We start from the raw sequence: 11303 nt of genomic DNA, 5'->3' as shown, positions 1-11303 counted from the left end.
GCAACTGAGCTCAGACAGCGTGAGTCCTTGTAGTGTGTCAGCGTTTGTGTATCACTTTAACATGCCTGGTGATGGACAAGAATGATGGATGACAGAAAAAGAAGTGTTTATCCCTCTGAACTGACAGTTTACTGTCTCCTATCCACCACACTGCCATGTCCAATCCAATAGTAGGTCGTTAGATATAGATGTTTTGCAGAGAGCTCCTTCTCTTGTCTTCCAGCCTGTATATCCTCCTCTCTCCTCTCCTCTCCTCCCCCACATCTCTTTCTTCTTCCCTCACGACTCTCTCCCACTCTCCTCTCCCCTCTCCTTCTCTCTCTCTGCATCCTTTGCTCCTTTAACCTGCCATCTCCTCAGCTGCCTGCTCCCCACCCCAGCTCTCTGCCTCCCGCCCTCCCTCCCCACTCTTTCGGAGTGGCGACAGCGTGACTGTCTGCGTCAGCCAGCCTCCTGCCAGCTAGTGAACGCTGCTGCTGGAGCTGCCGTATACCTTGCAGAGAGCCCTGTGTGTATGTGTGTGTGTGTGTTTGTGTGTATAAGTGCATGAGTGTACGCAGATGGGAAAGCAACTGAGTCAGGGAGGGCTGCCTCTCATCTCTCTGCTGTTATCACCATCCTTCACTCTCCCTCCTCTCCTCCTCTGCTGCCATGGAGCTCCAGCAGGCTGAATCACAGCAGCGTCTGCAGAAAGGGCTGAGGTAACAGCTACTGTGTGTGTGTTTTATATAGGGTTTCATTTCTGTATTTAAGTGCACACATCTGTCTTGAGATGCCTGCATGCAGCCTTGCAAAGCGCAGTGTGTGTGTGTGTATGTGTGTGTGTATAGACCTCCACTGTGATGAATAGCCCCTTGCAGCCTATCAAATGGCCTTGATTGTCAGTGCAAATCCAGCATCCTCAGCCTGAGTGCACAGAGCTGTAACACCTTCTATCATGTGTGCATGTGTTGAGGATAATTTGCTCAGTCGTCCCCATATGTGTAGAATTACGTGTCTTTCCTCGATGGCTCAGTTCCTGCTTTCTTCCGAGGTGCTCACACTGATCACATGACCCAGATTGCGAGCAAGCACCAGACGTGACTCATTCCATCCACTTGCTGTATGTACAGTACGTGTGTGTGCATAATTGATCCAAACACAGGCCTGTGACTGTTTCGTATTGTAGTGATGAGGCAAGCTTGCAAACCAAAGCTGGACAGGAAGCAAGTGATTGAAGAGTGAGAGGCATGTAGTTTTTGTCTTTATTGCATTGTTTGTAAAGTTTCATTTCAGTAGCTCTGTCTGCTTCTTAAGACTTCATCCCAATCACACCCATCAGGGTCTCAGTGTCTTTAAAGGGTGAATTCGAGCCACTCTGGTTTAATGCATCTCTACTCTGTGGACCGTCCAGAGTAACAAGGTCATTAACAGTACTCCACTGATTTAGCATTGCACGCCTATAACAATGTTGGACTCACGATGAACAGTTATAGCACCCACATTACCCACAATGCAACTCAACCAAAGACATAGTCAGAGATCTGGCTGTGTGATCCTCAGTGGGGCTAATGTGGCCTGAAGCTCCTGGCCTCAAGCAGAGATGAGGTCTGGTAAGCTCGCTTTTTCTTAACTCCACACCCCTAATTAAAAAAAAAAAAATCAGACCTAATTGGCTCTGAGTCAAGTGATGTCACTTTACGGTGCTCTGTCTGTGCTACTTTCCAAGACCTGTAAACAGACTATGATGTATAAGAGTTCCCTTGTAAGACAAGATATTGTTGAGTTTTTTATTTATTTAAATTTGCAATCCTTTAAGTACCATAAACAAAATACCTTTCACCTCACCTTATATTGAGATGGTGACAGAATTTTCAAAAGCAGACTTTCTGTCTAAACCCAAACTATCTCCACGGGTAGGGATTGTGGTTTAGGTGAAGTGAACCGTCAACCCGATGTAATTGTACATCAGTAACAATTATGTAATTTCTTCTCCATGCAGGTAGATGTGTGTGTGTATGTGGTGCTCCATCGGGCCAGTATGGAGTGTATGTGTCTGAGGAGGTGGGCGGGCTCTGCAGTCGTGTTCCTTCACACACTGGCTTTATCCTGGACAGGTGAGATACACAGGAACTCTAATCTGTTCTACATGACTGAAACAGGTCAAAGTTGATGTTGAGGTTATTGTACTGCAACTATTTTGAAGGTGATGGGTCATAAACATAAACTTAAATCGGTGTTGTAACTTGGTTCTTAGTCTTGAAACTTGATCCAAGAAAGATTTAATTTCAGGTAAAATGTCTTCCTTTGGAGGATGCTGACATAATTTTGGATAAAAGAATGGTTATTTACACTATTTGTATTTACATTCTGGCTACACCAAAAAACACATGCAACAACATGCAGAAACCTAACCACAAATTCACCAATAACTTAGCAAATACTACAACATTTTGGGAAATAGACTCATTAGTTACTTTGGAAGAAGACTGACACCTCTCTCATGTCTGTGCACTAAATATGAGGTCACTGCAACCAACCGGTTAGCTTAGCTTAGCATAAAGACTAAAGCCGGGTGGAAATTGCTGCAGTAGCTTGCCTCTGTCCTAAGGTCAAAAAATAAACCTACAAAAAATTGACACCTGCTTTTACAGGGGCTGGAAACGTGGGAAAGAGCTACCGCGACTTTGTCCTGCAGCTGCCAAGAAATGTCACAAAAAGTTTTTTTTGCACTTTGGATCTTGTACAGATTAAACAAATCAGATATACAATGTGGATCAGTGAACTTCAGGGGTGCTGGTAGGTGGATTTTGTGACCTTAGGACAGAGCCAAGCTCACTGTTATCCTCTGCTCCCAGGCTTTGGGCTAAGCCAGGATAACCAGCTTACTTGTAACATTTGTGTAGAGTGACACTTAACATATAAAGTCACACAAATAGAGAAATTAATTTGTGTTTTCTTTAAAGTTAAAACGTTTTAATTTGTCATATTTAGCCCCAAGCAGTCCAAGTATTCCAACATTTTGTAATCACAGGTACGATTGAGCCCGCCCCCAAAATTGACGGATGGCACCGGGCAGCAGTGACCCTGCAGGAGAACTCGACTCACCGGTTTAGCTGCCAGTCAGATGGCTGGCATCCCCGCGCCCCTCCCTTGCTGACCTGGTACCTCAACGGGGAGCAGCAGGGTGATCCATCACCCAACCGTGGGCGCCTGGTGATGACATCGCAGGAAGATTCTGAGGTCCTGAGACCAAGGACCAATCACAACAGCACCTTCTCTCTGCAGGCCAGGAAGTGGGACAGGGAGCTAGTGTGTGTCGCATCAAATCCCCGGACAGGAGAAAGCTACAATGCCACAGTCACACTCAATGTCCAGTGTGAGTATGTGTGAAATGTTTTAGGACTATGTGTGGACCCAGATATTTTCTGTTGATACGCTGAATAAAGTTAGAGTGCAGAGTCGTTCCTCTCCTCCGTCTCTCAGTCCAGCCAGAGATCCTCAGGGTGAACGCCCACTACAGTGAAACCTCAGACCCTGGCCTCTCCCTGGTCCTCTTCGCCTTGGTACGGTCCAACCCACCTGCCACCATCACCTTCGTGGACCAGTCCGGCCGGCTGGTGGCCAACACTTCAGACTTCCTCATCTTGGACTCGCGAAGCTATCCCTGGCTCACCAATCACACACTGAGGGTGACGCTCAGTAGCCTATCAGGGAACGTCTCACTGAACGCCAGCAACAGTGTGGGAGCGGTGCAGAGCAACCTCACACTGGCAGGTCAGTGACGGTAAAAGCGAAAGAGAAACCGATTATATTAAGCTAGCCATCTCCTGGCTGCAGCTTAATGTTTATTATACAGATACAAAAATGATATCAATCTTCTCATCTAACTCAAGAAAGTATCTGTCGATAAAGAGAATAAGCACCGTTCCATAAATGTCGAATAATTCCTTTAACTCTCTCTCCAGAGTTCCTGCAGTCCAGTGTGGAGGTGCCCATGCTGGGAATAGTGACTGGGGGAGCCATGGCCTTCATGGCCCTCCTCATCCTCAGCCTAATAGTTCTCTGTCTCATGCAAAAAAACAAAAGCAAGTCCATCGGTGAGACTACAGCATGTTTGTGTGTGCAGTGAGCAAGTCAGCTGGAAAATGTGTAGTATATAACAATTATTCAGGAAGATAATACATCTCCTTGTATTATGTTACAGACGAGCCAGTGGAGATTCTGATGACCAAGAAAAGGTAAACAAATTAATCAGTGTTCTGTCATTAGAAGTCAGAGAACAAGTAAAGCCACCAAACAGGGAAGGTGGACATCCAGTCAGCCAGTCACATAAGGCTGGAGTGGAGAGCAAGAGTGACTGTTTGACCATAAAGGGGTGATTCTTTACGTATAAGGTGCTAAAGTTTTGTGACCTTAATGTAAAGAAGAAAAAAAAAAGATATTTTGTTTTTTAAAAAAGTTTAATATAAACTATCCTTTGATGCACATTCAATGAAATAGATTTGGGGGATACATTTATTTTCTTTCTTGCCAAGAGTTAGATGAGAAGATCAATACCACTCATACCACACTGTACATTAAATATGCAGATACATCAAGCAGCCAGTTAGCTTATCTTAGCAAAAGTGGGAAATAGCTTCTCTGGCTCTATTCAAAGGATACAAAAGTTACTAAGGAGTCATGTCTTCAGCGTGAGGTTGTGAGACAGCCAGCAGAGACTGCACAAGGCCATGGAACAAGGGTGCTGGTGAATGGATTTTGTTGCTGTGCTAGCTGTTTCCCCTGTTTTGTAGTCTGAATGCTAAACTAAGCTCTCAGCAAGAAAGTGCATACGTTTATTTCCCCAAAATGTGGACAGATTCCTTGTAACACATTAAATCATGGTAATTCAGAACCTCACACATTCTGTATTGTGAACACTGGACACTGGAGGTGGAAGGCCCTGCAGACTGTACTGAAGATACTAGCCGTTATCATTAAAAACTGCATTTTACATAATCACATCCTCATGCCACTTGTAGAGAAAACGCCTTTGATATCAAAAGTAATGATTGACATTTATATATGTTGTTTAAAAAGTATCAACAACAGGATATCCCCAATCTTATTTTATAATTCCCACAACCACTTTCCTTTCATTGACACCACTTTTGACAAGGGTATCAAACGCCTATCCCACCTCTCATCTAATAATTTCCATCTCAACACATTAGTGGATTGGAAGGAAAAGAGAGATGAAAGTATTTTTGTGCTCTTATGAATACTTTATGTCCATCCAGCAGGTCAATAACACGTCTGATCAGAGTTTGATATCTCTCCTCCATGTTTCCTGTGCAGTGACTCTGCCAATCTGAAGTCAGAGAAGGATGACAAGACCTACATCCCCAGAGAGAACATGTCTCTGCCTTCCAACATGCAGCTCAACGACCTCAGCACTTTGAGAAAAGGTAAGAGGTCCCCACAGTAGGATGCTTTGCATGCTGGAATTTGATGTGAACGTCAACACAAGTTTACAACAGATTTCTATCTTGGAGTAAAATGCGGTTGATTGATTTCTTGTTACAAACAAGTGAGTCATTAATCCTATAATTCCTACAGGTCTTGAATGCAGCACATTTTTACAATTGCTGTTTAGTCAGGGCTGGATTACAGCAACCTTTGCACTCCTGCCCCTCTAATGGGTTGATCCAGGTGTATGTTTAGTAATGTCCAATCTTTATCAGAGAAGAAAGATTCACAGACATTAATTAGCCTTGTTTCAGTTTCACCTGTTGAATGGTCTTACAAACACAGATGTGTCCCAGCCACTGCATGCACTGCTGTTGCACAGCCACTGTTTTATCATGGTAGTAGAATGATGCTATAAAGTATCTCAGAATAGAAATACTTATATTATAACTGGATAAATCTAAAAAACTATGCTGAAAAACTACGCTGCACTTTTACACTTAACCTGATGTGTAATAGCTTGGTTAACACTTCATATTATGTGTCCCATAATTTTCTAATAACTCATCGTTACATCTCTCTTGCATTCTCCCTTGTCCTCCATCTTTCCTGCATCCTCTTCTTGTAGCTCGAGAGGCCGCCCAGCAGAACAGTGTGGGAGAGAAGAAGAAAGAGGAAGAGGAGGAGGAAGATCTGTCTTTAGCCTACGCCGCCAGAGGTCAGGGAAATACACTTTGATACTGCTGCATTTTTCATTGTTTATACTTAAGCTCCAGCAACAGCAGTTTTGTTTTTCCACGATGTGTTCTTTCTGAATTCTTTTCCCTCGATGATTCCCAGGTTTTGCCAGATATCCGATGGTGGGGTACATCTATAAGGTAAACAGCACAAGCAGTGAGGAGATCTGGCTCTGACTTACCTCAAAGTGAACACACAGACTGTACATGCATGCGTAACCACTTCCAACAGTGCAGCTGTCCATGAGGAAACCCAGAACAACTACCAAGTTAGTCATCCAACCGGTCACCTTCGAGCTGGACCAGGATGACCCAGACTATATGTTGTTGTGGTCTGTTTCCGGACCACATACAGTATCAACTCTGTTTCTCTGAGTAAAACATGAATTGTGAATTTCATGTCCACGAAACAAAACCTGTCGATGTTTTTCATCTCTCGGAATCAAGTGCTTGGGTATTTACACCGCTAATGTGTTGTCTCAACAATGCAAAGTATGATCTCTACAAAAAAATGCTCATATTCTGAGATGTTTTGACATGATTTCCTCCTGTAACCACGTACTCATAATGCCATCCTCCCTGTTGCATTATTGGAATGCATTAAATGTTCTATGCTAACACCAGAATGTCCAAAATAATGTACTGTATGTGAGATTTAACATTTTGACCAATAAAACCTAAATAAGGTGGTACATAATTATATCAGTATTTGTTTATGGACACATAACATGTTCATACACATGTACTGTATATTTGTATGCATATGTATATGTGTATAAAAGAAGACGTCTAATAAAGATAATACTGAAATTGTATGAAGTAAACATTGAATTTGCTGTGATTTTGGTGGCACACACCAGGGGGCACTCTAAGGTGATTTATACACTGGAAAACATAGAGGATTAACTGTTATTCATAAGGGTGATATGTGTTTTTGACATGGTGCTGGGGATGACTGTGTGTTGTGTGCTGGTGCAGTTTGTGTTTTTTTTTTTACTGGGAATGACACAGTAGCAGGTGCAAGAAGAGAATAATTTTTTTGTGTTCATAAGTGTGTGTGTGTGTGTGCCAGGTGTTAGCTCTAGGTCACAGGTTATTGTGGCTTTTCTTCAAACAGGAAGCAGAATTGTGTTGTGGGAGCAGCTCTTTGCTCTCTCTCTCTCTCTGCTGCTTCTTCTGCACTTCACAGGGAATTGTAGTCTGCAGCGGGACAAACATTTACAACAAGCAGGGAATTAAAATATTCATCTGAACACACACGGTTGTGTTCATGCCTTTGTTTTACCAGATGGAGCTTCTCTGCACAGCTCCCAGAGCAACTAGACAGCAAGTAGCAGTCAGTGTTAACAGACTGATAGTTATTTCAGGTAATATAAAGCTGGTAGTGATTTTATTTCCACAATCAAAATAAAGATTTTTTCTGCACACAGATTGCTGTTTGTGTCTTTTGGAAAATGTGAAAGCTGCTTTGGCAAAATGAATAGTGAGTGTCACGTAGGTGAAATTTCCCATTTCAACTGTCTGGGTACATTTGAAATCTGTGAATGCTGATATTATGCATATGAAGTCCTAGTTAGTGGTTGGACAGAGAATGAATTAACAGTTCACTGGGGTTTTCCTGCTTCTTTAACTAAAAGTAACACATTAAAAAAAAAATACCCCACTGCAAAATGGCTCCTATGAGTGACATACTATCATTATATTATTGATGCTGTAGAAGAAGCACTTTACTGTTGCAGTTAGTAATTTTACATTTTAGTATTTGGGTGGTTTATCTATAACAATGCATCATTTTTTTAAAGCTCATCTCGTGTTTTTCATCCAAAAATCTTAATTTGTTACCTTTCAATTAAAGTGGAGGAAAAATAGAATATTTCTCTCTGAACTGTAGCAGAACAGAAGAATAAAGTGACATGAAACGGAAATACTCAAGTAAAGCATGAGTATTTGAGTAAATACTTAATTAGAGTCCTCCATATGTAGAAATCAACAGAACCTGCTGAGACGGAAAAGTAAACCAATCACACTCACTTCCTTTCCACGCACACACACACACACACAGACAGACACACGCAGACTGAGACACTTTGGCAAACGGAGACTGGATGTTCTGACAGCAGAGACACGGCAGCTCTATTTTTTTTTAGGTTAGTACTTTTATTTAAATTTTGCTTTGAATGTCATATTTTATTTGTCTTTCATCATCAGTTATCTGTTGCTGTAAGTTGAATAAAATGGTTGACTGGGAGCAGAAAATGGCGCCCTTCCTGATTTCTGTTGCATTCACGCTTTTACTTACAGTGATCTGAAGTTTTTCCATCTGTCATCTGCAGAACTCAGAGCAGTAAACACACAATGAAATGTCAGCTGGTTTTGTCTGCCTGTTTGCTGGTGCTTTGGACACTGACAGGTAGGCCTCATGATTTTAGTTTTTAATGACATGAAATCAAAATGCGTATTAACTGTCTTCAAACATTGTTTATCATTTTTGTTGGGTTTTAAGAAAAAACAGTGTGCCAGTTTCACTGAACGAAATGTTTTCATATTTCTTTCCAAATTTCTCCAACAGCCTTTGTCACATGTGATGACGGTAAGAACAGTTTAACTGTGTTGTGTAATAGTGACTGTGTGTGTAAAAGGATGTCTTAATGAAAACATGCAATTAGCACATGGTGCAGGTTTAATGTTTTTGAATGTTTCTTTTTCCTACACAGAAGAAAAGTTCAAAGTAGTAGAGAAATCAGATGGGATTGAAGTGACTTGTCCAAACAATGGCAATCTCATAAAGGACGATAAAGACGTAAACAAGCTTGTGCGCTACGACGATATGGCCTCAGGAGAGTACATATGCAGCAAAGATGACTCTCTGCAAGCAAAAATCTTTGTGAAAATGCGGAGTAAGTTCTGAAGCAAAACTTGTATCTTATATTATAAAAGCTCTTATATATTGATAGTTTATCATTATTGATATAATCATACCTCAAAAATGCCAGATTCTCAAGACCCCTTTGTTTGTGTGTGTGTGTGTGTGTGTGTGTGTGTGTGTGTGTGTGTGTGTGTATGCGTACATGTCCAGCCTGTGACAACTGCATAGAGCTCGACATAGGTTCAGTATTCGGCTTAGTAATGGGAGATGTGGTGGCTACGATTGCGATAGGAGTGGCTGTCTATCTCATCGCGGCTTATGCTCAGACCGGACGTATCCCCTCTAACAAGAGTAAAAGTATCTATCTATCTATCTATCTATCTATTATACTAAGGTTGAGGTAATAATTGATATTTCCTCCTTGTATTATGTAAACGTGATCTTTGAATTTCAATGTTTCAGTGCAATTATTGCAATTTAAAATTTGATAACTCAAAAAAAAGTAGAAATGTGCATTAGCAGTAAAAAATGAAAAAAGGGGCCAAATGTTCCAGTGTTAAATGATACAGATATTAAAACTCCTAATAATAGAAATAATAGAACTTAGTATCAATAATAATAGTAATAATCAGATTAGCACCTCTTTACAGTTTAACTCCGTTTGTTGATATTTCTTTATTAACATTATCAATATATCTGTCCTCAGGCTCTGATAGACAACATCTTGTTTCAAATGACATGACCAGCAGAGCCCCCGGTGACCATTACGAGGTAAGATGAAATGTGAAGCCATTTCAACTGCCACATATTATTATCACAATGATGATATTTAATTTTGATATATCTCGTTTTAAAAAAAAAAAAATTGATATTTAATCCTTCTTTCCTCAGCGTCTGAGACACAAAGGTGGTCAGAAAGACACGTATGATGTAATTAACCACAGACAATAGAGGGGCAGCAGTGGCTCACCGCCTGGGACCAGCCACCCCCGCCCTCACCGGAAACATAATTCTGTTCTGTTCTGTTCCTGGGGTCAGCGTCATGACAGAATGCTTTTTGATGTTTAGTTTGGTGACTTGCTTTGTATCATCCTGTTTTAACTTGTTTATTTTCACTATGCCTGTAACATGCAGCTCTGAATACACCACTTACACAATGAGTGACTCGTTAACTTGTTGCTATATGCTGTAGTTCCAGATCAGTCATTATTATTATTTTGGTAGCGTTTCCATCAACCAATGTTGTCTTTTCATTGATTATCTCCATTTTTCTCTTCATATTCTGGAAGTAGGAACTGGAAGTCGGGCTGCTACAACAGCCACCTGACATAATGGCTTAAAACTTAAGTGTTTACTTTGACATGTAAAATTGTCATCACTGTGTTGCAAAATTAAAAATTGGATTAAAAATTGTGTAGTGTAGTGATGCCTGAAGCGAGTGCCAGTGGTGGGAAGTAACCACGTACATTGATAAAACACTGAAGTTCTTGTACTTGAGTATTTCCATCATCATCATCTGCCGCTTATCTGGGTCCAGGCCCAGGTCACAGGGGTGACTGCCGCCCAGTCCATGATGCGCCAAAGTCCTACGGCACCTCCCATGGGTGGTGGGCTCATGAGAGGTGGTGCCGCCCGGAGTGGGGCTCAACCCACAACCCTTAGAGATTGAGTCTTGTGCTCAACCAATTGAGCTAACTGGGCAGCCTTATATTAATTAATTTAAATGACCAATACTCTATACTCATGTACATTTACATGTACATTATTAAATATCAAACCAAACCAAACTGTATGACTGTGACCCCTCATGTGTCTACTTTGGGGCCTTGCCCCTTATCAGATATTGATAGTTTGTTGGTAGTTCCACCAAAGTTCGATTTTTCCCTCCAAACTTCTCACACGGTCAGATGGAGGCCAAATTATTCAATATGTCACAAACAAAGCAAAGATTACAGAAAAGTACAAAGGATAAAAACAGTTTTGTGAAGCAGGAGGGACCATTTTTCCACATGATTCCTTTTACCTTTGTCCCTTTGACACTGTAATCTAAAATCATGAAATCAAACCCAGGTTTTGATACCGTTTATGGTTGCAACTTTTTCAGCAATATGCATTGAGTGTAATTATCCTTCTGTGTAGTAGGGCTCATTTTATTGGTGGAGTCCTCCATTCCCGTGCTGGATTCTGGCACACCAGTGTTACTGTTTTGAATTTTATCTCAGTGTTTGGTTTCACTCCCCTTTAGCCATGTAAGATGACTGTATTAAGTT

At 41.4% G+C, this 11303-nt stretch overlaps 2 protein-coding genes across 7 annotated transcripts; both read left to right on the top strand.

Moving 5' to 3' along the window:
• The first annotated feature begins 2020 nt into the window (after positions 1 to 2020).
• LOC121186916 (transmembrane protein 25) lies at positions 2021 to 6344 on the top strand. Its single transcript, XM_041045831.1, has 8 exons — positions 2021 to 2096; positions 3014 to 3358; positions 3466 to 3756; positions 3948 to 4079; positions 4187 to 4220; positions 5320 to 5429; positions 6059 to 6148; positions 6271 to 6344. The coding sequence occupies exons 1-8, from the start codon at positions 2021 to 2023 to the stop codon at positions 6342 to 6344; spliced, it is 1152 nt and encodes a 383-aa protein (XP_040901765.1).
• Positions 6345 to 8174: 1830 nt separating this feature from the next.
• LOC121186758 (T-cell surface glycoprotein CD3 delta chain-like) lies at positions 8175 to 10445 on the top strand. Of its 6 annotated transcripts, none has more exons than XM_041045546.1 (7): positions 8175 to 8314; positions 8501 to 8577; positions 8737 to 8757; positions 8885 to 9064; positions 9244 to 9390; positions 9740 to 9804; positions 9925 to 10445. In XM_041045546.1, exons 2-7 carry the CDS (start codon positions 8523 to 8525, stop codon positions 9982 to 9984), a joined length of 528 nt encoding a protein of 175 aa, XP_040901480.1. In that variant the 5' UTR covers positions 8175 to 8314; positions 8501 to 8522; the 3' UTR covers positions 9985 to 10445. The 6 variants fall into 6 exon arrangements, with proteins under 6 accessions (XP_040901480.1, XP_040901478.1, XP_040901479.1 ...); XM_041045544.1 differs by having other exon boundaries at positions 8882 to 9064; XM_041045545.1 differs by having other exon boundaries at positions 8181 to 8314; positions 8469 to 8577.
• Positions 10446 to 11303: the final 858 nt, after the last annotated feature.

This window comes from Toxotes jaculatrix, chromosome 9 (assembly GCF_017976425.1).
Source record: "Toxotes jaculatrix isolate fToxJac2 chromosome 9, fToxJac2.pri, whole genome shotgun sequence".
Taxonomy (NCBI): domain Eukaryota; kingdom Metazoa; phylum Chordata; class Actinopteri; family Toxotidae; genus Toxotes; species Toxotes jaculatrix.
The sequence above is the reverse complement of the archived record's forward strand: the minus strand, read 5'-3'. Positions and strand labels throughout refer to the sequence as shown.